This window comes from Borostomias antarcticus, assembly GCF_949987555.1.
Source record: "Borostomias antarcticus genome assembly, chromosome: 2".
In the NCBI taxonomy this organism is placed as follows: domain Eukaryota; kingdom Metazoa; phylum Chordata; class Actinopteri; order Stomiiformes; family Stomiidae; genus Borostomias; species Borostomias antarcticus.
In genome coordinates this window covers 4,779,377-4,803,762 of record NC_140235.1, presented here as the reverse complement: position 1 = coordinate 4,803,762, position 24,386 = coordinate 4,779,377, and the positions used below count along the sequence as shown (strand labels likewise).

Genomic DNA, 24,386 nt, shown 5'->3' with positions numbered 1-24,386 from the left:
CTGATGTGTAACGTTAGCTAGCTAGCACTAGAGATAAGACAGTTAGCATTAGCTAGCTAGGTTAGCCAGCGTTAACGTTTTGTGGTCATCGTTGTGTATGGGGGGTTTATATTGACTCGTTGTTAGCTATCTAACGTTAGATAATGTTGGCTAAATACCAACGATGGTTTCTGAATTGCCTAGTTTGCAAGCTGGATAATATTTTACTTTAGCTAACTTTAGCACTATGTTTTGTGTCCAGGAGCTGTGAGAATAATTTGAAAATTGTGTTTCTCTGTCTTCCGTGGACGTTTGCATCGATGCAGGGTTCCGCAAATATGTCGTTAAACCAGGCTAAACGAATTGAGAAGGAGAAAAACATCCAAGTCGTTGTGAGATGCAGGTAAGTTTGTTTGCATTGTTGGTCTAATGTATCTGGTTTGCTTAAGCTAAGGTTCAATTATGTGTTAAGCGAATGTTAGTCAGAACACGTGCCATGTACATAGTACTTTAAGCTTAAAGTTAAAGTGAAATAAAAGGTCTGCTTCATAACGTTAGGTGTCAAAAATGGGTGAAATGGGTAATTAGCTACCAAAAAAGGGAACAGCGTTCGTAATTGGAACTGTGTCACTAACCTAACGTTTCTGTGCAAACAGCGTAGGGCGATTGTTGCAGAACCTCGAAATAAAGAAAACTAGAGAGTGCCAGAGGGCACAGACCTTCACCCATTAGTGTAACCCACATTGAATAGGGCAAACTCTCTCCTCAGTATGAATACTGTCCATTGAAGAGGTAACTGTTCGGTGGTGTAGCTGAGATTATGAGAGGTGATCATGTGTTTGTAAATCAGAGGACCCGGGTTTGATCCCAGTGTGGGCAAGTTGTGGGAGGAACTGATGCGATGCACTGACACCCGTCTCTAGATCTAGTTCATTTTAATTTGTGTATCCGGCTGATGATTCGGATCTGCTCCAGAATTTAATGGTTTCTAAATCGGCCCGTGCTACACCCCTGCACCGAGATTCATGAAAATCGGTCAGGTAGTTTTTGTGTAATCCTGTGGGGAAATAAAACAGTTCCGTCGCTTATTCTTACCCTGGAGAAATAAGCGGTCCTGAGCCAGTCCAAAGAATGACTGAAGGTGAATGGTTGGCCGTGTTTGGACGGCTCTGTGGCACCCCCTTCGGGTGGCAGCCTGCAAACAAATGAATTTAATTCATTTTGGAATAAGACTGTAACATAACAAAATGTGGAAAAAGTAAAACGATCTGAATACTTTCCGGATGCACTGTCTTAAGATGACGTTTTGCCTTAAACAATCAATATCAATACAATTATAGAAATCGACAAACCAATAAGATGAGGGCGGGGCGTCTCTAAACTAAGTTGTTAGGGTGATAACTATACTGGGCTGGGGGGACTGGTACCTTAACACACGCCACTGAAAACATTGACTAACTGGGTCGTCTCCTGCACTTCCGTGACTACGGAAAGCAAAGGTTCGTTTCTCAGTGGATTTGTCATCGATGGAGGTTAAAAACAAAATGTAGCCCCTGTGTCACTTGCAAAAATGCTGGCTAACTTTGTGAGAGCCTCAAATCCAAAATGTCTGCCATTGGCCAAGTTGGAAATGCTCTTTTCATTAGTTTGTCCTACAATGCTGTGCAGTACATGGTTTCTGTGAATTTTTGGGTCAAGGAATTCATACTTGATGTCGTTTTGATGATTTGACCTGTTTTCACGTAGTTTTGTTAGTATTAATGTTATGCAGCACCAAGGGCTAGCTGTACTGACTGTATTGTCTGTCTTTCTTCCTTTGTAGGCCTTACAACGCCTTTGAACGCAAGGCAGCTTGTCATGGTGTCATCGACTGTGATCAGAACCGAAGGGAGGTGTCTGTGAAAACAGGAGGTGTCAATGACAAAGCTAGAAAGGCTTATACATTTGACATGGTAAGATGTTACCATGTCTGACTCCCTCCCCTGCCCCCTGCAATTTTTGCACTATACTGACTAGTGCACTGTCTCTTTTGTAGGCCAAACTGTGCGCTGATGGTTTTTTGCACTGTTTGTATTTTGTCCTGTCCTTTCCTGTTCTTGCACGGGTCCATTGTTGTTGTTGTTGTTGTTGGATCCATGGTGTCGCAAAAAAAAAATCCTATGTATGTCAAGTACAAATGGCAATAAAATAATTCTGATTATCCCAAGTACAAATCTGTACATTTCAAAAGCCATCTGATATTCATTATAGTGTGTGAGATGATTTGCGTGTGTTCCCAATTCCTAGGTGTTTGGTCCTGCTGCCAAGCAGATTGAGGTGTACAGGAGTGTTGTGTACCCCATCTTGAACGAAGTGATCATGGGCTACAACTGTACAGTTTTTGCGTAAGTAGCTGATGGGATGGAGATGAAACTATGCCCTAGTTATGAGTAAAGATGTAACAGTATGAAGACTTCACATCGTGACCAAAATTATCATCGTTATCAGTATTGTGGTATTGAAAATGTTCAAAAGCTACTGATGCACACGCTCAAATCATTTCACCAAGTGAGTCTTTCAAAATGCGGGGATCATCAAACACCGTATTGGGTGGGCCAAAACTATTTGTCTGGTAATCTACCTCAATTTAATACACCCCTAAACCCCTTATTTCTCCCTCTGTGTAGCTATGGCCAGACTGGGACTGGGAAGACCTTCACCATGGAGGGAGAGAGAACTCCTAATGAGGAGTTTACCTGGGAAGATGTAAGCATCATTGACTCATTATCCAACATGTCGTTATCTTAGGCTGCCTCATTTGCCAACACAATAGTCCCTTTATGATGGTTTGTAGATGTCTCAAATCACCATCAACCTACTGTTCAACTCATTCCCCTAACCTTAGATTAGCTCATTGTTTTAGCTCATACTCATGATAAAGTATTTGTACCCTCTATAAACTGTCAAAATTGTCCAAATATGACATTTGAATATTATTTTGTCAAAAACACAGGTTTGAAGCATTCAAATATCTAATTTGGCACATTATGTCCATAAGAAGGCAAACAAATACAAGGGGAGACATCTCTTTGTAGGTATATTTATTTTCAACATGAACATGTATTTTAAGTACCTACACATGTACAATGTACAGTACATTAAAATAAACGAATAAAAGCAAATGGGTCTACAAGCCCGGGCTAATATTAATTGTTTTGCAGTAGGCTATTGCCTCAAGGCCTAGAACCAACATTCAGTGCACCGAGAATTGCACAGCGCTGAACATGGAACAATTATATTTTCCTTGATGATGTTATTTTTTGGCCTGAATAAAATTAAGGAACACATTTCAGAGAAATGCGGCAACAAAGACGTTTTCCCAGAGGGATGATTACAATAAAGTACACCGTTAATAAAGCTATTAAAATAAAACCTAAAATTTCAATCAGTCAAAGTGCCAACAGTTGTGTGTGACTTACTCCTGTCTGTCCTCCCATCCCAGCTTAATCTTATACTTAAAGAAAGGGTACTTATTGTGTTTTGTGTTAATTTGTAATATTGTAAATTTGTAACTTGTAATTTGTAATTTGGTACTGAGTATTAGAGTTTATAGCATAATCTTGGAGCCGGCAGTCACATTTCACTGTGACTGCACAGCGTACATAAAGGAATCTTGACTGTCGTGCGCTTCCTGGCCCAGGCCCACGCGTGAACTCGCTAGGCAGTTGCTGTATTGCTGTTTTTTTTACCCCACAATTGAATATGACCGTTCACAATCAAATGCCTTTCCTATTTTACAATTCGAATGCCTGTTTGAATTTAGTACATTTGTTGACGGCCCTAACCCTCTTATTAATCTTAGTTTTAATCTTAATAAGATAATAATAATCTAAAGATATTAATAAGACCTAGTATGTTCAAATGTGTTGTAAAGCTCTGCTGCTCTCCCAGGACCCTTTGGCTGGCATCATTCCCCGAACGCTGCATCAGATCTTCGAGAAGCTCACCTCCAATGGGACCGAGTTCTCGGTCAAGGTGTCCTTGCTTGAGATCTACAACGAGGAACTGTTCGACTTGCTCAGCACCAACACAGACGGCGCGGAGCGCCTGCAGCTATTCGACGACCCCCGTAACAAAGTACGAACGCCTCGGCTCTAACACTTCGCCCAGCCATGATCCTGAGACTGATATCTAGACCAGCACTCCCCCTCTAAGACAGGATATATTGCCATCATGTAACCGTATATCACTGACTAGGACAGCGTTTCTCAACTGGTGGGTCGCGACCCAAAGGTGGGTTGCGAAGCCGTTTTGATTGGGTCGCGGCCTCGTGGGCGGTTTCCTTTTTCTTTTTTAAGGGATTTAAAAAAAAAAAAATATATATATAAATATATATATATTTATAGAGAAAATGTTGGGTTTTTATTTTGCAGGACACAATTCAATTTCAATAATTTATTTACGAGACATGACAGGAAGTGGGCTAACCTTAGCGTGTGCCAATGTTGTGTTATGCGTCACAGACTTTTTCTATTTTTGTTCAATAAATTTGAGTGCTGTGGAATAAATTTGGGTTGCGACTTCATGATAAGGAAAAATGTGGGTCCTGAGGCTCCACCAGTTGAGAACCACTGGACTAGGACATGACTAGGACATTCGATTACACATTTGTGCGATAATAAGATGTAATGTTTAATCTTCGTCCCCCAGCGCGGGGTGACCATCAAAGGCCTGGAGGAGATCACAGTCCACAACAAAGACGAGGTCTACCTGATCCTGGAGAGGGGCGCTGCCAAGAGGAAGACTGCCTCCACGCTCATGAACGCGTACTCCAGGTAAATTCAAACCATTACTCTGCAGGTAAACTGGAAAACGCCCTCCAGCAGGTAAACTCTAATCTGATGGGCGTGCAGGCTGTTAGGTGGGTAGGCTCGTCTCTAGAGGGAAGGGAGACCCCAGTCAATCAGCTCTTGATCTACCAGTAGTGCATAAATACCATATGTCCATAACGTGTCATGTACCTGGGTTGTATGTACAGCGAAAGGATTCCCTTTGCAAATATGGATGTGCTAAATCGACATTGCCTGCTTGCTCAAGATTCAATGCAGTAGATATTGTAATATTTCTAACATTGTTTTTTTTAATTGTCCCTTTGTTTTTTTATTTGTTTCAGTCGCTCCCACTCCGTGTTCTCAATCACAATCCACATGAAAGAAATCACCCTGGAGGGAGAGGAACTGGTCAAGATCGGGAAACTCAACCTAGTATGTTCCAATAGCCTCTCAAGCGCCCTCATCATATTATCTTATGACTCTGATCTCATGATCTGGACCGACACGTTGACGTCGTCGTGACGCTAGCCGTTTTGAATCTCGTCGTTCTCCCATCGCTCTCTCAACCCCGCGCCCTCTCTCTCTCTCTCTCTCTCTCCAGGTCGATCTGGCCGGCAGCGAGAGCATCGGCCGCTCGGGGGCAGTGGACAAGCGCGCGCGCGAGGCGGGAAGCATCAACCAGTCCCTGCTGACCCTGGGCAGGGTGATCACGGCCCTGGTGGAGAAGAGGCCCCACATCCCCTACAGGGAGTCCAAGCTCACCCGGATCCTCCAGGACTCCCTGGGGGGCCACACCAAGACCTCCATCATCGCCACCGTCTCCCCCGCGTCCATCAACATGGAGGTGAGTGATGGGAGGTGAAGTGTGCGTGTGTGCGTGTGTGCGTGTGTGTGTGTGTGTGTGTGTGTGTTTGTGTGAGACTAATTTCCCTTCATGATTTCTCTCAGGAAAGCCTGAGCACCCTGGAATACGCTAACAGGGCCAAGAGCATACTGAACAAGCCTGAGGTCAACCAGAAACTGACCAAGAGGACTCTGATCAAGGTACGCGTTTGGCCTCAATACACACTTTTATGATGACGATGATCTACATTCTTATGCTAATGAATACATTCGGATACCATTGTAAACTTTTTTCATCATCGAAAAGAGTTTGGGAGGAATATCCGCTTTTTGGAGAATTATATTCGGCCTGAGTGACCTGTTTATGTTGATCGAATGCGTGTTTATGTTGATTGAATGCGTATTTATGTTGATTGAATGCGTGTTTTTCAGGAGTACACTGAGGAGATCGAGCGTCTGAAGCGTGATCTTGCCGCCACTCGGGACAAGAACGGAGTTTACCTTTCTACTGCGAACTACGAGTACGTTACCTGACTACTGTACTGCGCTGGTATTGTTTGCACCCCTGCGGCGTCCCGAAAGGCTCTTAGAATAATAATGTTTGTATTAGGGATGCACCTGGGATGCATCGGCCGATGTTGGCCTTGTTGACTGCCATCGGCCCATCGGCAAACAAAATGACATTCACCGATGGTAGTGGCCGATGTTATGCCGCAACAATTATGGCTTTTTTGTTGCAAATTAAAGTGAAATAAAAATGTCGGCCGTGTGGGAATATCTCAGACAAAGATATGCGCTATGCAACTTGTTCAACTTGTTCAAGTGACATTTCAAGAGGAGGTACTACAGCCAAGGATTTTAACACATCAAATCTAACTGGCCATTTGAAAAGCAGGCATCATTTCTTTGTTTCCCTGGCACAAAAGGGGGAATAAAAAGAAAAGAAACATCGGCCATCGGCTGGATTGTTATTTTAAGCATCGGCCCAGAATTTTGCAATGTGTGCATCCCTTGTTTGTATAGAAGGTTGCCTTTCTGAGGATAAATCAGTCAATGGTTGTGTTGCCTTTCAGGGGCATGAATGAGCAGATAACCGCCCATGAGGAGCAGATCACAGAGTACACTGAGAGGATCGCAGCCATGGAGGAGGAGCTGAAGAAGGTGCGCAGCTTTCAAAAGCAGTCCCACAATGCACCTTTTCTTTATAGGGAGGCCGATTCTGCAAAAAAAAACGACGGTGTTGCAGCCATGCCCTTTAGAGTGAAACCTGACCAACTGTGTTGTCGTCTCTTCTCCTCCTGTCTGTCCTCTTCTCCCTCTCGCCTCACCCATCCCTCTCTCCCCCTGCCTCTCCTTCCATCCTTCTCTTGCATCCCTTCTCTCTCTCTCTCTCTCTCCCCCTCTCTCCCTCCCTCCCTCCCTCCCTCCCCAGGTGACGGAGCTGTTTGAGGACCATAAGAGTCAGCTGGACCGGTGCAGCTCGGAGCTGGAGGAGAAGAGCCAGTATCTGCAGGAGACACTGGGGGACCTGCAGCAGACCCAGGTCAAGCTCACCCAAGAGGAGTTCATCTCCACTGAGCTGGCCACGACCCACGAGCAGCTCTACTCCACCGCCGGCAAGGTAGCTTTTAACAACTGTACTACTGGGTCTCTTTAAGTAGTGGATCAGCAAACAAAAACGGCGCTTTTAAGCGTTTTGGCCTTAATCCCTCGTCTGGCTGGGATCAGGGTTAATACCAGGCCTGGCGTGTGAGGGACTTATGACTGTCCCTGCCTTCACTAACCTTCGACCTCTTCTCTCCAGTTGCTGAGGACGGCGGAATCCAGCACCAGCGACGTGTCGGGCCTGCACGCCAAGCTGGACAGGAAGAAGCAGGTGGAGGAGCACAACAGTGAGATCCAGACGAGCTTCTCCCAGTGCATGGAGAGCATGTTCTTCCAGATGCAGCACTCCCTCCAGGAGCAGGGCTCCAGGCACCAGGGCATGCTGGACCACTACACCGCCTCCGTTGGTGAGCAGGAGAGAAGGGCCCCCATGTTGAGAGAAGGGCCCCCATGTTGAGAGAAGGGCCCCCATGTTGAGAGAAGGGCCCCCATGTTGAGAGAAGGGCCCCCATGTTGAGAGAAGGGCCCCATGTTGAGAGAAGGGCCCCATGTTGAAACACCCTATGAATCCACCCTGTCTCGTTTCCTCTTGGCGATATTACATCGAGCTGGATGGGTGTAAGCACATGCTCCTCTAAATTGTCTCCCCCCCTCCCCCCTCCTTCTAGAGAGTCTCCAGGCAACGAATGACGAGACCTTTAAGGGCGCAGTGGCGACGGTGGCGTCCTGCCTAGGCGGGGTCAGGGAGCTGGTGGCGGATGGCGTGGCCAAAGTCCAGGCCAAGATGGCGGAGCAGGAGGGCGCGTGTCTACACACCAGGGACTCGCTGCAGCAGGTCTTGGTAAGGCTGGCTGGGTAAACTGTGGGTGAAGGGACTTTACATGCATGAATCTGTTGATTAGGCTGCTTGGATGGGATGAATCTATAGGTTTGTTTGGTCTAGTTCAGTGTGTGTGCATAATGTGCAGGTTCAGATTCTTTAAAATGCACCCCCCCTCCTCCTCTTGTCCATTTGTTCCAAATCCTGTCACATCAGATTAGGAACTCCAAAGAAGGAAGGATGCATTTTGTAGATGATTTAAACAGAGGGCCATGGTTGAGTGTTGTGGAATAAATCTACAGACCAGTCTGGTCTGATGTAGTGCAGGTATCTCTAGTCTGGTGTGTGTGTAGTGGTCTCCCCTTAACCAGAGGCCCTCCCACCCACCAGGAGGAGCACCAGGAGGAGATGGAGGAGGTGCTGCTCGCCCAGGTACTTCCAGGCCTGTCTGCGGTCAAGGAATTGAACGAGACCCTGAAGAGCAGCTCGGAGAGCCACCGCGCCCTGGCCACCCAGGTGAGAGACAGAGCCGGAAGGATGCCGAGATATCCGTCTGTGACAGTGACAACAAACGGACGCTCCTGTAGCAGCAGATCGTTATATATGAGGCTCTGAATGTCTCTTCTCCGTTTCAGACATGGGTTCTGTTTGAATTTCCAACATGGTAGTAGTGGAACAGGCCCTGGTTAGAGAGCCCACACATGGGAATTGAACCGTCGACACCGACTTGACTGTGTGTGTGTGTGTGTGTGTGCGCGCGCGCGCCCCCCAGATGGAGACGATGAAGGAGCAGATGAGCGTGTTCTTCAGCAGCCATGCGGAGGATCTGGCCGCCCTGAGGGAGATCACTGCCCAGGGCCTGGACTCCCTGCAGGCAGAGCACCACCGCCTGAAGGAACAGATCAGCCAGGCAGCCAAGAAGCACCAGACCGTAAGACCGCTTGACTGATGGCCTGGGGTCCAGGGATGAGTCTCTCCCTCTGAGTCTCTCCCAGCATCTTTACCAGTGCTTCTGAAATCCTTCTGTTTCTGGCATCCTCCTGCCATGTTCACTGCCTTTTCAATGTATTTTTTCCAGAGGTCGGCAACCTTTACTATCAAGAGCCATTTTTGGCCTAAAAATAAATACAAAATCTGACTACTGGGGCCGCAAAACATATTTTAAGGCAGTGTTTCCCATAGATTTTATTTTCAGGGTTGATGATATGCACCCGGGGGAGTGGGCAGTGGTTCTGGGAGTCCTCCCACAGGAAATTGAGTGTCAAACACCATTTCCTGCATTCTGGTGAAAATTTCTGCACCAGTTTGTGCTGCATTAGCTTGTCTGCTGCTATCTACCTGTAACTAACATGACCGTTTATTTTAATATGTAATAAATATGATTATTTAGCCAGGGAGCCCCTGGAGAGGCTGAAGAGCTGTATGTGGCTCTGTAGCGGCAGTCTGTAGACCCCCTGGTTTAGTGTGTAGACCCCTGGTTTAGTGTGTAGACCCCCTGGTTTAGAGTGCAGACCCCCTGGTTTAGAGTGCAGACCCCCTGGTTTAGTGTGTAGACCCCCTGGTTTAGAGTGCAGACCCCCTGGTTTAGAGTGCAGACCCCCTGGTTTAGAGTGCAGACCCCCTGGTTTAGAGTGCAGACCCCCTGGTTTAGAGTGCAGACCCCCTGGTTTAGTGTGTAGACCCCCTGGTTTAGTGTGTAGACCCCCTGGTTTAGACTGTAGACCCCCTGGTTTAGAGTGCAGACCCCCTGGTTTAGAGTGCAGACCCCCTGGTTTAGTGTGCAGACCCCCTGGTTTAGTGTGCAGACCCCCTGGTTTAGTGTGTAGACCCCCTGGTTTAGTGTGTAGACCCCCTGGTTTAGTGTGCAGACCCCCTGGTTTAGTGTGCAGACCCCCTGGTTTAGTGTGCAGACCCCCTGGTTTAGTGTGTAGACCCCCTGGTTTAGTGTGCAGACCCCCTGGTTTAGTGTGCAGACCCCCTGGTTTAGAGTGCAGACCCCCTGGTTTAGAGTGTATTGTAGGGCTGCACAGTATATAGTTTCAGCATCGTCACGATGTGTGCAGGCGTAATAGTCACAGTACAGCATATGCAATTTCTTCTTTTTAGGACGTGTGATATCAAGTGGCATATTAACATATGCCAGAACTTTTTTTTGCTGCTTGTTACAAAAGGAAAACTCACACAATTGAGTTCTCGTTTTCCTATTTCATTTTCTACAAGAGAACTCTGTCGGGTATAACAATTTAGGGGTACAAAGTTTGTTTCTAGGCTGACATGCACACACTGCATGCACCGTGAACCACCAGTCACAATCACTCTTCATTATTCAGTCACCTGGTGAAAAATCAAAGAAAAACTAAATAATTCATATTGTAATGTAAATCGCAGAAAAAATATTGCTGTTTTTTTCCAATATAGTGTAGCCTTAGTCTATTGGGGTTCTCCAAAATTCCCTCTTAATAAGCTTGACATTGTGGCGTGTCTTGGTTTCGTTCGTACAGGGCATATCCCAGGCTATCCAGTGTCTGTCAGACCAGCTGAACCTGCTGGCCTTGGACACCCAGAGCGACTGTGCCGGTCTGATAAGTTCTGCTGACGCACTGCAAGGCCCAGTCCTCAGCATGCAGAACACACTCACCAGGTGAGACACACACACACACACACACACACACAACCACCAGATTAGTCTCACACACACACACACACCATGCAGGACAAAGTGAGAGACACACACAGTCTTACACCACACGTAGTGCAAGCGCACACTGCTGATAAAAACATAAGACTCCTTGTCAGACAGGCTTGCTCATTGAGTTGATGCCATGCCAGTTCTACAGACGTATGTCTCGGTACGCATTTTCCATCAGCCAACCTTTCCCTCTCTAACTCCGCCTCTTCCTCCTCCCCCCTCCGTAGCCACTGCAGCGACGCGGAGCGCCAGCTCGTGGCCCAGCGAGACCAGCTGTCGTCCACCGCCACCTCCGTGGTGAGCGAGCTGCAGCAGGCGGCCCAGGACGTGCAGGAGACGGCGGAGGAGAGCTCCGGCTACTGCAGCCATCTCCACAGTTCCCTCGGAGGTCTGGCGGAGAAGAGCCTCCAGTGGTTTTCCAGCACCAGGGAGCAGGCCCAGAACCAAGCCCAGGATCAGCTCACCCTGCTTAGGGAGAACATTGCCTCCACACACACCCTGCTGGAGGTAATAACCCTGGATGTAGAGACACACACACACCCTAAAGCAGGGTATTATCTGTGGGTGTCTCAAGGGAGTTATCACGTTTGTGTGCCAGAGTGTGTTAATGCGAGAGAGATTTGGAGCCAGAGTGCAAGCCCTGCACAGCCCCTGAACCGTCAGTCTGGCACAGTGTCCAAACATTCAGTGTTCAGTACCAACGGTGAATCTGTCTCATGTGTGGTTGACTTTGCTGTGCCTTGTCTTTGCAGGGTGTGGAGCACGGCTGTGATACCCACCTCCAGGGGGCCCGGGGGCAGCTGGAACAGCAGCAGGGGGAGGTGGCCTGGGGCCAGGGGGCCATGAGGGAGCAGATTTCCCTGGACCGCAGCACCCTGGAAGACCACCAGAGGGAGATGCAGACCCTGGTTGACTCCGGTCTGGCCCGTGTCCACACCTTCCTCGGGGAGGAGCTCCGACAGGATGCCCCCACCGGTGAGCCTGGCCACGCGGAATGACCGATGACTAGACAAGGACTATAACTAATAATAACTCTACCCACAATGCTGTGCATTGAATGCAGCTAATCTCTACACTAGCCTATGCGAATCCTAACCAGTAGAACAAGGACCAACAATGCAAGGAATCTCCTCAAGCTCTAAACTGCGGATTTGGAAAGTTGAGACAGTGTTGTGGAGAGACTCTAAAGGAGTATAGGTTGGTTGTAATGTTCAAGCTGGCGTTTGATCTTCAGTTTACTTCACTTTAATCTTCCACACAAATAGGCCTGGGCAGTACAGGCTCTTTGATATGTGTGTAGTTTAGGGCTGTCAACTGAGATCAGAAATGATATTTGACCATCTCTCTCAAATATTTTCCAAAAATCAAATGTATTTGATTATTGGTATCATATAATTTTGCATGGAATACAATGGAACCACTTCTGACCACAAGAGGGCGCTTGCCACCTATTGTCATGAACCAGCACCAACAGAACTTTCGTGTCCGCCTGTGTTCACAGGGTTCAAGTAAAGTTAATACCCAGTCAACATAGGCAACATTTAGTGCAAACAGGGTCCTTTTCTATAGCCTAGCCAACTTAAAACAAAACAAGCCTGTAGTGCTGGTCCACTTGATTGCATTCAGTGCTTGTTTACAATGTTCAGATGTACACCCGTTCAGATTTTAAGGAAGTAAGGTATTTCCTCGCCACCTAGATGGATAAGACTGTAGATGCGGTGGTTTTGCTGATTTTCGGCCATGTTGAAAAGAATGAATACTAACGTAATATGTTTTGGCATGATTAGAAGATGGGTGGGACTCGGGAGGCAGGGTGAGATGCACAACTTTTTTTTCAGTCATTGAACTTGGACTCTTTCCCTCAGGGACAACCCCCCAGAGGAAGGAGTACATGTACCCGCGGGTCCTGGCCAGAGCACGGAACCGGGCGGAGCTGCTGGAGAGCCTCCACCACCAGCAGGGGGAGCTGCAGGCCGCGCTGAACCAGGGTGACACCGTGGTGGAGGAGGAGGAAGTGGAGGAGGAGCAGCAGCAGCAGCTGGAACAGGTAGCCTATATTATAGCCCTGTTTCTTGTGTTCTACAGCCACCCAGTGACCCATTCGCTGACCCTTTGGTTATGTCTGTCTGTCCTTCTTGAGTTCTGGTTCTTATTCTAAGGCCTGAATTTACCACACACTGTTTAAATACTTTGAATACAACATTGTATGCTTCCCCTTGTCCCTGATCGAATATGATTTGATTTATAACAGTTGTGTAGAAGCATGTTATTATGTAAGATCAGAGACTACCAGAAGGATATATTTTTGGGGAGGTAGCAGAGAAACGACTGAGGATTTGAGATTCTAGGCATACGATCTTTGTTTTTGCCCTCCAACCAATAATGTCCCCCGTGTGTTGCCGTAGGACTCCCTGGAGGACGCGTTAAACGATGACAGCACCCTGTCCCAGCAGTCGTACGTGGACGAGAACCTTGTGTGCAACGAGAGGGGGCCTTTCTTCAAGGTGAGATGGGTCTGTTCACCGTTGGTCCCTGGGTTGTGTCTGTGCTGTGCGGGCAGGGAAGCAGATTATTTTGTGAGTGCGCTCAAAAATATAGCTTGTGTTCTAATGTTTTTGTTTTTCCCCCTCTACCCTCAGAAAAAGAAAGCCAGAAGGAATGTTGCAAAGACCATCCATCGTCCCAAGATGGCGGAGAATGAAACACCACCCAGGTCGAGGTTACCTCTCAGGAGTCAGAACATTTAATTTCTCAAAGCTGTTTTAAAAAATGTATTTTTCTAATTCTGTTTGTCTTTATTTTAGCTGTCTTATTTACTGTTGTGTTTGAATTACACCTTTACTATGTCACGTACCCGTTTTAACATAAATAGCATCTGTTTAAAATATGAAATGATTATTAAAGTTTTGTTTTAATAAAACGTCTACATCCTTTTAATTGTTTAAAATGTATGTGGGTGTGAGTTTACTGAGGTACTGTGATGTTGGTGTTGTGTTTTGAGTGAACTATCTCTTTAAGACGCAGCCAGTTACTGGAAGGTGAGTTAAAATACATGGAGTACTGTGGAATCTGGATATAAGATTGGCATTGTCACCGTCTAGCAAGCATGACCTACATTTATAATGGTTTGTTACCCCCATCCAAAATATCACTTCACGTATGTTAGGTATGATATTAATTTAGAATTATCCATCCAGTCCTGATCGTCTTTACCAATCCCTGCCATTCCAGTTTTCAAATAATCCACGCTCATGTTTTCCGAATTCCCACCGCGAATGGGAAGTGGATTTGGGGATCATAATTTGACTCGAATCAAGACCCGTAGAAGGTTGACATGTAAACCACAAATACAGGTAAATCATGAAAATAATCAGATCCTTTTTATTTCATTACTGTCCGATATTCCGAAAGTCTCTGGACTGACAGGTTTTTATCAGATGTTCAATTCCCACTCGCCTCCTCGGATTTGACGCTGTGCATCACTGGCCTGACGATGAATCATCATCGAACAACAGGGATGCTGCACCTGTAAACCCAGACCATCGCAGTTTGCTATTCCACCTTGTTTATTTCGCGACTTCAGCATGGAGGAAATACTGCGGAAACTACAGAAAGATGCATCTGGAAACAAGAATAGAGCTATCCGTGAAGCCTGCGTAGTCGCTTGTGGTGAGTTGTCCTATTGCGTTGTATCGTTTACCGCACCTGTCACTGGTTGGAAACGGGGAAAAACTGACAGCAATTGACAAAGTCAACTGGAAGCCGATGTGATAAACCTTATCTTGTGAATGAAGGTAGTCAAGAATTGTTTTGATAGGACATGAACGAGGCAGCAGGCTCTTTTTGGTCCTACCCGATTCCGTAGGCTAAAGTGAATGAATCATGTTTTACAGTAGGTGTTGCACACACATCACTGTAGTCTACTATTTTCTTTGAGTGGCCTGCACTACATTGTTGAGATGTACTTGCACTATTCGAGTTATATTGAATGCATATCATTCTACAGAAACCCTGCAAGCCCAAAATGGATCATTTAAGATTCCACCTTCTCAGCTTCGGTAAGTACGTGTGGTTGTGGCGACGTTGTGGCGAGTCTCTGTGAGTTATCACATAACAGGCTACACATTTAATGCGAGTCCCCGTCCCAGTGCAGTAGGCTAACATTACCAAACTTATCAGTCATGGAAATTTGATTTCACTGATAGTTTTGCAAATGCCATAGTAGCTCTGATGGTTCTGGGCCTCATAGTGTAGGACCCAGCGCTATTAGCCTGGCATCGCCATCCTGATCACGTGAGCTCACACGTTCTAGATCAATCTGGTTATCCTCCTATTCAAACTGATCCACCCAACCAGATATCGATCAGGCCAATCACAACTGTCTTAACTAGTATGGGCCAGTGAGATATGATGACTGTACCCAAAGCAGATGACTAATCCAGTTATGTTGCCCTGATTGGTTGTAGGTCTATCCAATCACACCCAGAAGCATTTTGATCTACACCCATTTACAACGCCCTTGGCAATCGAAAATGAACTGACAGGTTTAATTGTAGACATGGCCTAGAGAAAACGTTCAGACACAAATGGAACAGACAATGTTTTTCCATGCACCAACATCCAGAGAGCTCAGTGCAGTCTGGGGCTCAGTGACCTGAACAAGCAAGCACCATGGTTGCATAATACATGAAGTGCACCAACACTAGAATTCCAGTAGAATACAGAAGAGACAGACTAGAGGAGACAGAAAGTCATAACAACTCTGTATTTAATGTTCAGTGTCCACATGCAACCCTCAGATGCTAGACCCCAAGTCAAATTCTTTTCCGCAAGAGTTTGTGTGCTGTATAGACCTAGGTCCTAATGGTGAATTTCTGTGACCAGTCAACTGTTATTGACATGGATTGTGTGTGTGTGTGTGTGTGTGTGTGTGTGTGTGTGTGTGTGTGTGTGTGCGTGCACTGCAGGGAGCGATGCCTCCTGCCTCTTCAGCTGGCTCTGGAGTCAAAGAGCACTAAGCTGGCCCAGACAGCCCTCGTTGGAATGCAGGTACGTCACCATCGTAGTCCGTAAACGTGTGTGTGTGTGTGTGTGTGTGTGTGTGAGGGGGGGGGGGGGGCATACAGAAGAATAGTGCTTCTCTGACCATTTACTGCCACACCCTCGCCCCCCCCCCCTCTCTCACACACACTCTCCCTGTTCCGAATCCCGCAGAAGATCCTGTGTGACGAGAGGTTCGTGGGGGTCGGGGTGGAGGTGGAGGAGCGCGAGCGGCAGCTGCTGAGTCAGATGCTGGAGGCGGTGAGGGTGACCCCTGCGCTCCACGAGGACCTGCAGGTGGAGGTGATGAAGGTGAGGCGAGGCCCAGGGCGGGGAGGGGGGGGGGGGGGGATGGTTCTGATGTAACATGACCCGTCTGTCCTCCTGGGGGGGTTGGGTACCGAGACCTTTCTGGATCTGATGTAACATGACCCATCTATCCTCTCCCTGCAGGTCCTGTTATGCATCACCTACTCCTCCACCTTTGACATCAACGGGGACTCCATCCTCAGGATAGCTGATGTGAGTGTGTGTGTGTGTGTGTGTGTGTGTGTGTGTGTGTGTGTGTGTGTGTGTGTGTGTGTGTGTGTGTGTGTGTGCGCGTGTGCGTGTTTTTGTGTGTAGGTCGCCTCCAAGCTACCTGATTAAGGCCGACTCTTGACGTTATACGCCACTAAAGTGACGGGATACATCCCTGACACAGAGCAGCGAGCTAATGAGGAGCATCCATCAGCATGGTGGTACAGCTGTGGGTGTGTGTGTGTATTCCCTCACAGCAGTGTGTGTGGGTTTGTGTGTGGGTGTGCATTCCCTCACAGCTGTGTGTGGGTGTGTGTGTATTCCCTCAGTGCGCCAAATGTCATGACAGTGATTCTTTGCATTATTCATGTATGTAGGGGACCATTCTGTTGTACACTATGTCACTTTACTGACAGCAGAGAAAGCTTGTCACTGGATCACATACTGTAGCTCTGATCTGTGTGTGTGTGTGTGTGTGTGTGTGTGTGTGTGTGTGTGTGTGTGTGTGTGTGTGTGTGTGTGTGTGTGTGTGTGTGTGTGTGTGTGTGTGTGTGTGTGTGTGTGTGTGTGTGTGTGTGTGTGTGTGTGTGTGTGTGTGTGTGTGTGTGTGTGTGTGTACCTGTTGTTATTCAGCCCAATCTCCCGTTTGGCCATTAACAGCTCATAAACCACGTTGTGTTAATGGATCTGTTCCAGGAGAGTCTGTCTGCTGTGTGCGTGTGTGTGCGTGTGCATCTGGCTCTGTGTGTATGTGTGTGTGAGTGCTTGTCTTATTCTGTGCGCGAGTGTTTGATGCTGCGTTGAATGCGCCCTCCCGCGTGCGTGTGTGTATGCGTGCAGGGCCTCAGGCTGCGCCATGTCGTAACTCAGCTCCAGTAGCTGTCAACAGGCCCTCGTCAACAGCAGGTCTACCACGGCGCCTGGCCCTCTTAATGCATGTTCCATCGACCAGCCACGGCGAGCGCAGGGTCCTAAAACCAGGCTGTTTACAAGGGTTTACTCAGCCTCCCAGCCCCCCCCCACCTCTCCCCCGGTGACTCAGAGATTCAAGGCGAGCGCGCCTGACATGCATCCTCCGTAACCTTTGCGAGAGGATTCATAGTCCTCCGGAACCTCACAGCCAGGCGAGGAAAGGAAAGGAACACACGCGCGCACGCACACACTCCACTGTTTTTTTTTAGCGCAGGCCCGGTCGCCATGGCGACCTCTGACGCCCGTGGAAACGCTAATGCCACATCTGAAGTTTCTCCTCCACCTGATGTGCGGGTTGGGGGGGGGGGTTAAGCAGGCTTGGGTCGTTCGAATTTGAAAACCTTTCAGATGTGTAACCTGTGTGTGTGTATGTGTGTGTGTGTGTGTTCCAGGTGTGTATAGAGACCTACATGTCCAGCTGCCACCAGCGTAGCATCAACACGGCTGTGAGAGCCACGCTCAGCCAGATCCTGGGCGACCTCGCCCTGCAGCTCCGACACAGACAAGAGGTCGGTGACCCCTGACCTCTCGCATGCTCACCGGTCACCCTGTTACTACACTCCTCGCACTGTCACTTTCTCTGTGGACGTCTTTGATGTTAATGCGTTACGATACCTGCTGGTTTGATGTTGACGATGCTTCTCTCTCTAGGAAGTGGATGGAGAGGAGATCTCGGTGCCTCCCCTTCAGCGTAGAGGTACGTTATTGCCCTGTCACATGATGCTTTCACTAAGAGTCTACCACCATGGGAATTACTTCCCCATAGGGATGGTACTAGCTGTACTGCTTGTGTGTGTGTGTGTGTGTTTTCAGATGTGTCTCCTACCACCCAGTCTCTGTGTGAGGACGTGGTGACTGTGCTGACTGTCTTCTGCGAGAAGTTGGAGGGCGTTGGCAGGTACGGTGTGTGTGTGTGTGTGTGTGTACCAGGCAGCAGGAGGCATTCTGTGTAATGTTTCTGCTTTAAGCCTTTGCATGATTGGCTGGCAAATGACTCGTAAAATGACCGATAAAGTTGTATTTTGTATTTTATATGGTTCCTCAGTGATAACCAGCTGCTGCAGCTGCTCTACCTGGAGTGCATCCTCTCCATGCTCTCCAGCTGTCCTCCCTCAATGCACCTGTACAGGGGCTTCACTGACCTCATCTGGTAAGGCGCCAGTGATGTCACATCCTGTGTAACTCTCTGACCTCAGATCCCTGATCACATGGTTTAATAGCTGCTCTGTATTCAGCCCCTCGATAGGACAGACAACAAGATCAAGACAACAAAATCCAATGCACTAAAAACAGTGTTATGAATGTGGATGTAAAGATGACTCCTCCCCCTTGTTTCCGCCCCGCCCCTTTCCCAGGAAGCAGCTGTGCCCGTCCCTGGTGGTGCTGATGGGTAACCCCGTGAACGACAAGACCATCACCTCCGCCCACACGGGAGGAGGGACAGGGGCAGGGGGGGGTGGAGGAGGAGGAGGCGGAGGCGGGTACGGGTCTGGGGCTCACCGGGAGGCGGAGCCCTCCCAGGGCGGGGTGTCCGACCAGGGCCGGGGGTCGGGCTGCTCCTCCAGCGCCCCCGCCAGGATCGCCCCGGTGGTGCGCACCGTCTGCTACATCGCGGCGGAGCTGGTTCGGCTGGTGGGCTGTGTGGAGTCCATGAAGCCCGTGCTGCAGTCGGTGTACCACCGCATCCTGCTCTACCCCCCGCCCCAGCACAGGGTCGAGGCCATACGCATCATGAAGGAGGTCAGAGACACACCCCCTCCCTCCCTCCCTCCATCTGCCTTCCCCCTCTCTCCTTTCTCCTCCTCCTCCTTCACTCGTTCTCTCTTTCACTACCTTGCTGGTCTCTCCCCTTTAAATCATACTCGGTGTATCATAACTACTGTGAATCAACAACTTAGTCTAGCAAATGAATTAGTATGTGTCTGTTTGTGTGTGTGTGTGTGTGTCTGTGTGTGTGTGTGTGTGTGTGTGTGTGTGTGTGTGTGTGTGTATGTGTGTGTGTTTAGATCCTGGGCAGTCCCCAGCGTCTGTTCGACCTGGCGGGTCCCTACGTCACAGAGCCTGAGACCAGGAAGCGCTCCTTCTCCAAGAGGAAGTCCCACCTGGACCTGCTCAAACTGTGAGCGTCGCTCTGCTCCTGAACTAGACAACAACAGAGGGATACCGCTGCTATGTTCCACGGCTGTGAAGGACTGGAAAGCAGAGTGCATGCTGGGAGGTTGTCAGGAGGTTTATTTTACCGTGTGTGTGTGTGTTTTGCAGGGTGATGGATGGCATGACGGAGGCGTGTGTGAAGGGCGGCATCGAGGCGTGTTACTCCTCCGTGTCGTGCGCCTGCGCCCTCCTCGGCGCTCTGGACGAGCTGTCTCACGGAGAGGGCCTGCAGTCCGAACAGGCCCGCCTTCTGCTGCGCCGATTGGACGATTTAAAGGAAGGGGCGGAGTCGACGCGGGAATCCATGGAGATCAACGAGGCGGACTTCCGATGGCAGCGCCACGTCCTCTCCTCGGAGCACGCCCCCTGGGAGGCCGCCGCCCCCCCGCCCCCGGAGCGCAGCCCTGACATCAGCATCAGCGTGACCACGGAGACGGGCCAGACCACTTTGGAGGGGGAGCTGGGTCAGACCACCCCAGAGGAGTGCGGGGAGGAGCTGCGGCTGCCCTCGCCGTCCTCCAGCGGCCAGGACGGCGAGCCGGACCCGCCCGTCAGCGCCCGAGAGCCGGGGGCGGAGCCCGGGGGAGGGGCGCCGCCGGACGTGGTCCAGCGAAGCCACGCCCTGGTGTACCCGGACATCACCAACTTCCTGTCGGTGGAGGCGCGGGCGCGGCCGCACGGCTCGCGCTACAGCGAGAGTAACTTCAGCGTGGACGAGCAGGAGCTGTCACGGACGGAGTTCGACTCGTGCGACCAGTACTCCATGGCGGCGGAGAAGGACTCGGGGAGGTCGGACGTGTCGGACATGGGCTCGGATAACTGTTCTCTAGCGGACGAGGAACAGACACCACAACACCGCTCGCTCCGGACCGCTGCCCTGTCGCTCAAAGTAGGTGGTCACTCTGAACCCATAACCCTTCAATAACTCTGAATCCATAACTCTGAATCCATAACCCTTCAATAACTCTGAACCCATAACCCTTCAATAACTCTGAATCCATAACTCTGAATCCATAACCCTTCAATAACTCTGAACCCATAACCCTTCAATAACTCTGAATCCATAACCTTTCAATAACTCTGAATCCATAACCCTTCAATAACTCTGAACCCATAACCCTTCAATAACTCTGAATCCATAACCCTTCAATAACTCTGAACCCATAACCCTTCAATAACTCTGAATCCATAACTCTGAATCCATAACCCTTCAATAACTCTGAACCCATAACCCTTCAATAACTCTGAATCCATAACCCTTTAATAACTCTGAATCCATAACCCTTCACGTAACTCTGAATCCATAACCCTTCAATCCTCAACCCCCTTCAAACCTCAAACATCTAACGCATGCTCCTAAATGCTGTACCCCACCACAATGATGAAAACATTCCTGTGTCCCATGCTGTACACTTCTGATGGATCGACATCATTAATAATAATTAATTTTATTTATAAAGCGCATTTCTAAAACCCAATGTGCTGTACAGTGGAAAGGATAAAATATATTTTACAAAAGACTAACACCAGAATCAATTAAACTCAAGAATCAATTAAAGAATCAAAAAGTTAGATTAAAAACTCAAAATTGAATTAATCAAAGTCAAAAGTTAAAAAGTCAGTAGTTGAAAAGAAAAAGTCATTCAAAGTTGACAGGCAGCCCTGAAGAGTTAAGTCTTTAACTGAGCTTTGAAGGTAGCCAGAGTCTGCGTATTCTATTTGACAAATTTCTACTTTACTCGCCATTCTCTACTCCACGCTTCTCTGTATTCTACACTATTCTACTCTACCTCTATTCAACTCTACTCTGCTTTGTTCTACTCTATTCTGCTTTAAGCTGCTGAGGAACCAGGAAGCGGACCAGCAGAGTGCGCGGCTGTTTGTCCAATCCCTGGCCACCCTGCTGCCACGCCTCCTGGCCATGAGCAGCACCGCTGAGGTAGACTCCACCCTCCAGAACTTCTCCTCCACCTTCTGCTCTGGCCTGCAAGCTGGTGAGACCCTCTCTGGATACCGTAGTTTTGCAGATGTAGCCGAGTTGAATCGGTTAGCTCCCTCCTCAGTATACTGTAAATACCGACCACCTGCGCCATCGAATCGCTACTTTTCCGGTAAAGCGGTGTTTATGTGAGGTTGTCGTGTGCGTTCACGAGTGAGAGGACCGAGATCCAACCCAGCCAGGGTAAATGAGGGTGGAAGCTGTGTCAGAGACTCCGGCAGTTCAGTGTATGCCTTATTTTCTCAAGCAGGAGCAAGGACAACTCAGTAGGATATATTAAACAAATACGGTGAGTTTACTGAAGGTAGCGTAAGTCAACACTCTGGAATGTGGAAAGAACAATGCAGGAGGTGAGGTGTTCCATACCTCTACATGCATAGAGCAACACTGATCTCATCCCTCGAGAATAGACATATTCTGGGCCTCTACTATGGATGGGATACAGCTACAGCCGGTGCCAGCTAACCCTAACCCCAACCCTAACCCAACTCTATACCTAATCTTAACCTTAACTTTAACCTAACCTTAACCCTAAAGCCTCGGATACACTAGAAGACTTTGACAATCTTAACAGATTATGAAATGACTGGGAGTATAGGCTACACTAGACCACTGGCTTCTGATGATTTCTGTATGACAACTGAAAAACTGGGTATCGCACATTTAACGACTGGACCAGGTGGTGACGAGTTTACACTACACGACTGCGTCCAGAATCTGCTAATAAAATATCAAACATGTTTGATATGCTCCGACTCGCTCCGACTCGGATCGGGAGAAGTCTGTTCTCATCATACACTTGCCGATTTAAATCTGTACCCCTCATACACTTACAGGTTTCTGTGCCAAATTGCCACTCCGACTACCCCCAACTAGTGCAGACTGTTGCTGACTAGGACAGACTCGGCAGGATTGTAAATCGTGTATAAAATCGGGCATAATATCTTGTAGTGTATCCTCAGCTTAAATGGCCTCTATATGGGTGGCTCTTCCTCTGATTGGACAACAGCGCAGGGGGATGATTGATCCACAGGTGGAATTGATGATTAGATGATTGACTGGACACAACGAGCACAACGACCAACACCTGAGCAGAACGGAGAACAGAACAGAAACATAGGAGGCCGCAACACTAATAAATGAAGATACAATTAGAGGCTGAAGTCTGCTTCTCAGTGAAGGGTGACAAGTCAGTAGTTAGTCAGTAAGTCTCCACCATCTTGCGTCTCTGACCCCCACCATCCCCCCTCCCTCCCTCCCAGGTGGCATCCAATCGCCCGGCTTCGAGGGCGGGGAGAACCTGAGCTGCCAGGCCCTGATGAACGCGGACGGCCTCTACCTGGTCTCCTACTACGCGCTGCTGCTCAACCTCAAGCTGTGCTGCTTCGACTACTACCGCCGGAGGGCCGTGCCCGCCCTGGTCAGCCTGGTGAGCGCGGCGTCGGCGTGGCAGCGGCGGTTTGAAGACACGTTTTGGGAGGGCGTTGACGTTGAAGTCCCTGCAGAGTTCAGCTGGTCTGACTCCCTCCCTCCTCCTCCTCCTCCTCCTCCTCCCTGCAGAAGGAGTTTGTGCGTCAGATCCAGAGCAGTGGGGTTCTGGTGGTTCTGTCCCAGGCCTGGATAGAGGAGCTGTACCACCAGGTACTGGATCGGAACCTACTGGGCGAGGCGGGCTACTGGGGGGCTCCAGAGGACCACAGCCTGCCCCTCATCACCATGCTGACCGGTACACTGACACACACACACACACACACACCTACTGTACATACAAACACAACACACATACTTTCCATGCCGCGTTAATGTCCTATGGATCACTGATGTGGATCCATCTATCCCTGTGTTTTCCCTCTCTGGTCAGACGTCGACGGCCTGGGCAGCAGCGCTATCGGAGGGCAGATGATCAGGAAGGCGTCGTCCCAGTCTCCCCTCAGCTGTGACCGGACGGGCAGTGACACCGTCATGGCAGGTGGGCCGGACCGGCGTGGCCTCGACGGCGCGCGTAGCCCCGCGTCTGTCTACCAGACCCGTTTCCATTACGCCCCATCGTGGAAACTCGATTCGAGGCTCAGTGAGAGGACGAAGGGACCCTGTAGAGGCTCAGTGAGAGGACGAAGGGACCCTCTAGAGGCTCAGTGAGAGGACGAAGGGACCCTGTAGAGGCTCAGTGAGAGGACGAAGGGACCCTGTAGAGGCTCAGTGAGAGGACGAAGGGACCCTGTAGAGGCTCAGTGAGAGGACGAAGGGACCCTGTAGAGGCTCAGTGAGAGGACGAAGGGACCCTGTAGAGGCTCAGTGAGAGGACGAAGGGATTCTGTAGAGGCTCAGTGAGAGGACGAAGGGACCCTCTAGAGCAGTGGTTCTTAACCTTGTTGGAGGTACTGAACCCCACCAGTTTCATATGCGCATTCACCGAACCCTTCTTAATTGGAAAAATAAAATATGATTTTTTCAAATTCAAAACATAGGTATATATTTTACTGGTGCACAAAATGAACCGTGCATCAACATCACTGTGTTCAAAGAACAAAACCATCAAAACATGATTTTCACACAAAAACAAAAACATAATAATGAATATTTACTGCAAATCAGTGTGACTTCTGCTGTTGCCAATGATGGCCAAGCGGGGCGTGTCATCACGAATCATATGAGTCGGGTGTGTGTCTTGACCTCCGCCGAACCCCTGAGACTGACTCACCGAACCCCTGGGGTTCGATCGAACCCAGGTTAAGAACCACTGCTCTAGAGGCTCAGTGAGAGGACGAAGGGATTCTGTAGAGGCTCAGAGAGAGGACGAAGGGATTCTGTAAGAGAGAAGGAGGGAGGTAGAGAGGGAGGGTGGGAGGTAGAGAGGGAGGGTGGGAGGTAGAGAGGGAGGGAGGGAGGTAGAGAGGGAGGGAGGGAGGGAGGAAGAGAGGGAGGGAGGGAGGGAGGGAGGGAGGGAGGGAGGGA

The 24,386-nt window shown here is 49.0% G+C and overlaps 2 protein-coding genes across 2 annotated transcripts in view; both read left to right on the top strand.

The window, feature by feature from the left end:
• Positions 1–317: 317 nt before the first annotated feature.
• Positions 318–13,494, top strand: kif11 (kinesin family member 11; the record flags this gene model as incomplete). Its single annotated transcript, XM_084461397.1, has 22 exons — positions 318–382; positions 1,802–1,931; positions 2,266–2,363; positions 2,646–2,724; positions 3,910–4,095; positions 4,669–4,793; positions 5,132–5,222; positions 5,392–5,634; positions 5,739–5,834; positions 6,066–6,154; positions 6,707–6,794; positions 7,066–7,254; positions 7,438–7,645; positions 7,907–8,079; positions 8,449–8,574; positions 8,831–8,989; positions 10,560–10,699; positions 10,975–11,254; positions 11,500–11,722; positions 12,613–12,794; positions 13,153–13,251; positions 13,387–13,494. 22 exons carry the CDS (start codon positions 318–320, stop codon positions 13,492–13,494), a joined length of 3,177 nt encoding a protein of 1,058 aa, XP_084317523.1.
• An 837-nt stretch (positions 13,495–14,331) lies between these two features.
• arfgef3 (ARFGEF family member 3) overlaps positions 14,332–24,386 on the top strand; it is a gene marked incomplete at both ends in the record, with an annotated part of 29,468 nt that continues 19,413 nt past the window's right edge. The window contains 16 exons of the mRNA XM_084461043.1: positions 14,332–14,416; positions 14,754–14,805; positions 15,715–15,796; positions 15,962–16,099; positions 16,241–16,309; positions 17,671–17,787; positions 17,930–17,975; positions 18,092–18,176; positions 18,324–18,428; positions 18,634–19,018; positions 19,285–19,397; positions 19,541–20,321; positions 21,270–21,426; positions 22,694–22,860; positions 22,992–23,157; positions 23,293–23,400. Coding sequence (XP_084317169.1) covers positions 14,332–14,416; positions 14,754–14,805; positions 15,715–15,796; positions 15,962–16,099; positions 16,241–16,309; positions 17,671–17,787; positions 17,930–17,975; positions 18,092–18,176; positions 18,324–18,428; positions 18,634–19,018; positions 19,285–19,397; positions 19,541–20,321; positions 21,270–21,426; positions 22,694–22,860; positions 22,992–23,157; positions 23,293–23,400 — 2,656 coding nt within the window. The remainder of the gene's footprint in view (positions 14,417–14,753; positions 14,806–15,714; positions 15,797–15,961; positions 16,100–16,240; positions 16,310–17,670; positions 17,788–17,929; positions 17,976–18,091; positions 18,177–18,323; positions 18,429–18,633; positions 19,019–19,284; positions 19,398–19,540; positions 20,322–21,269; positions 21,427–22,693; positions 22,861–22,991; positions 23,158–23,292; positions 23,401–24,386) is intronic.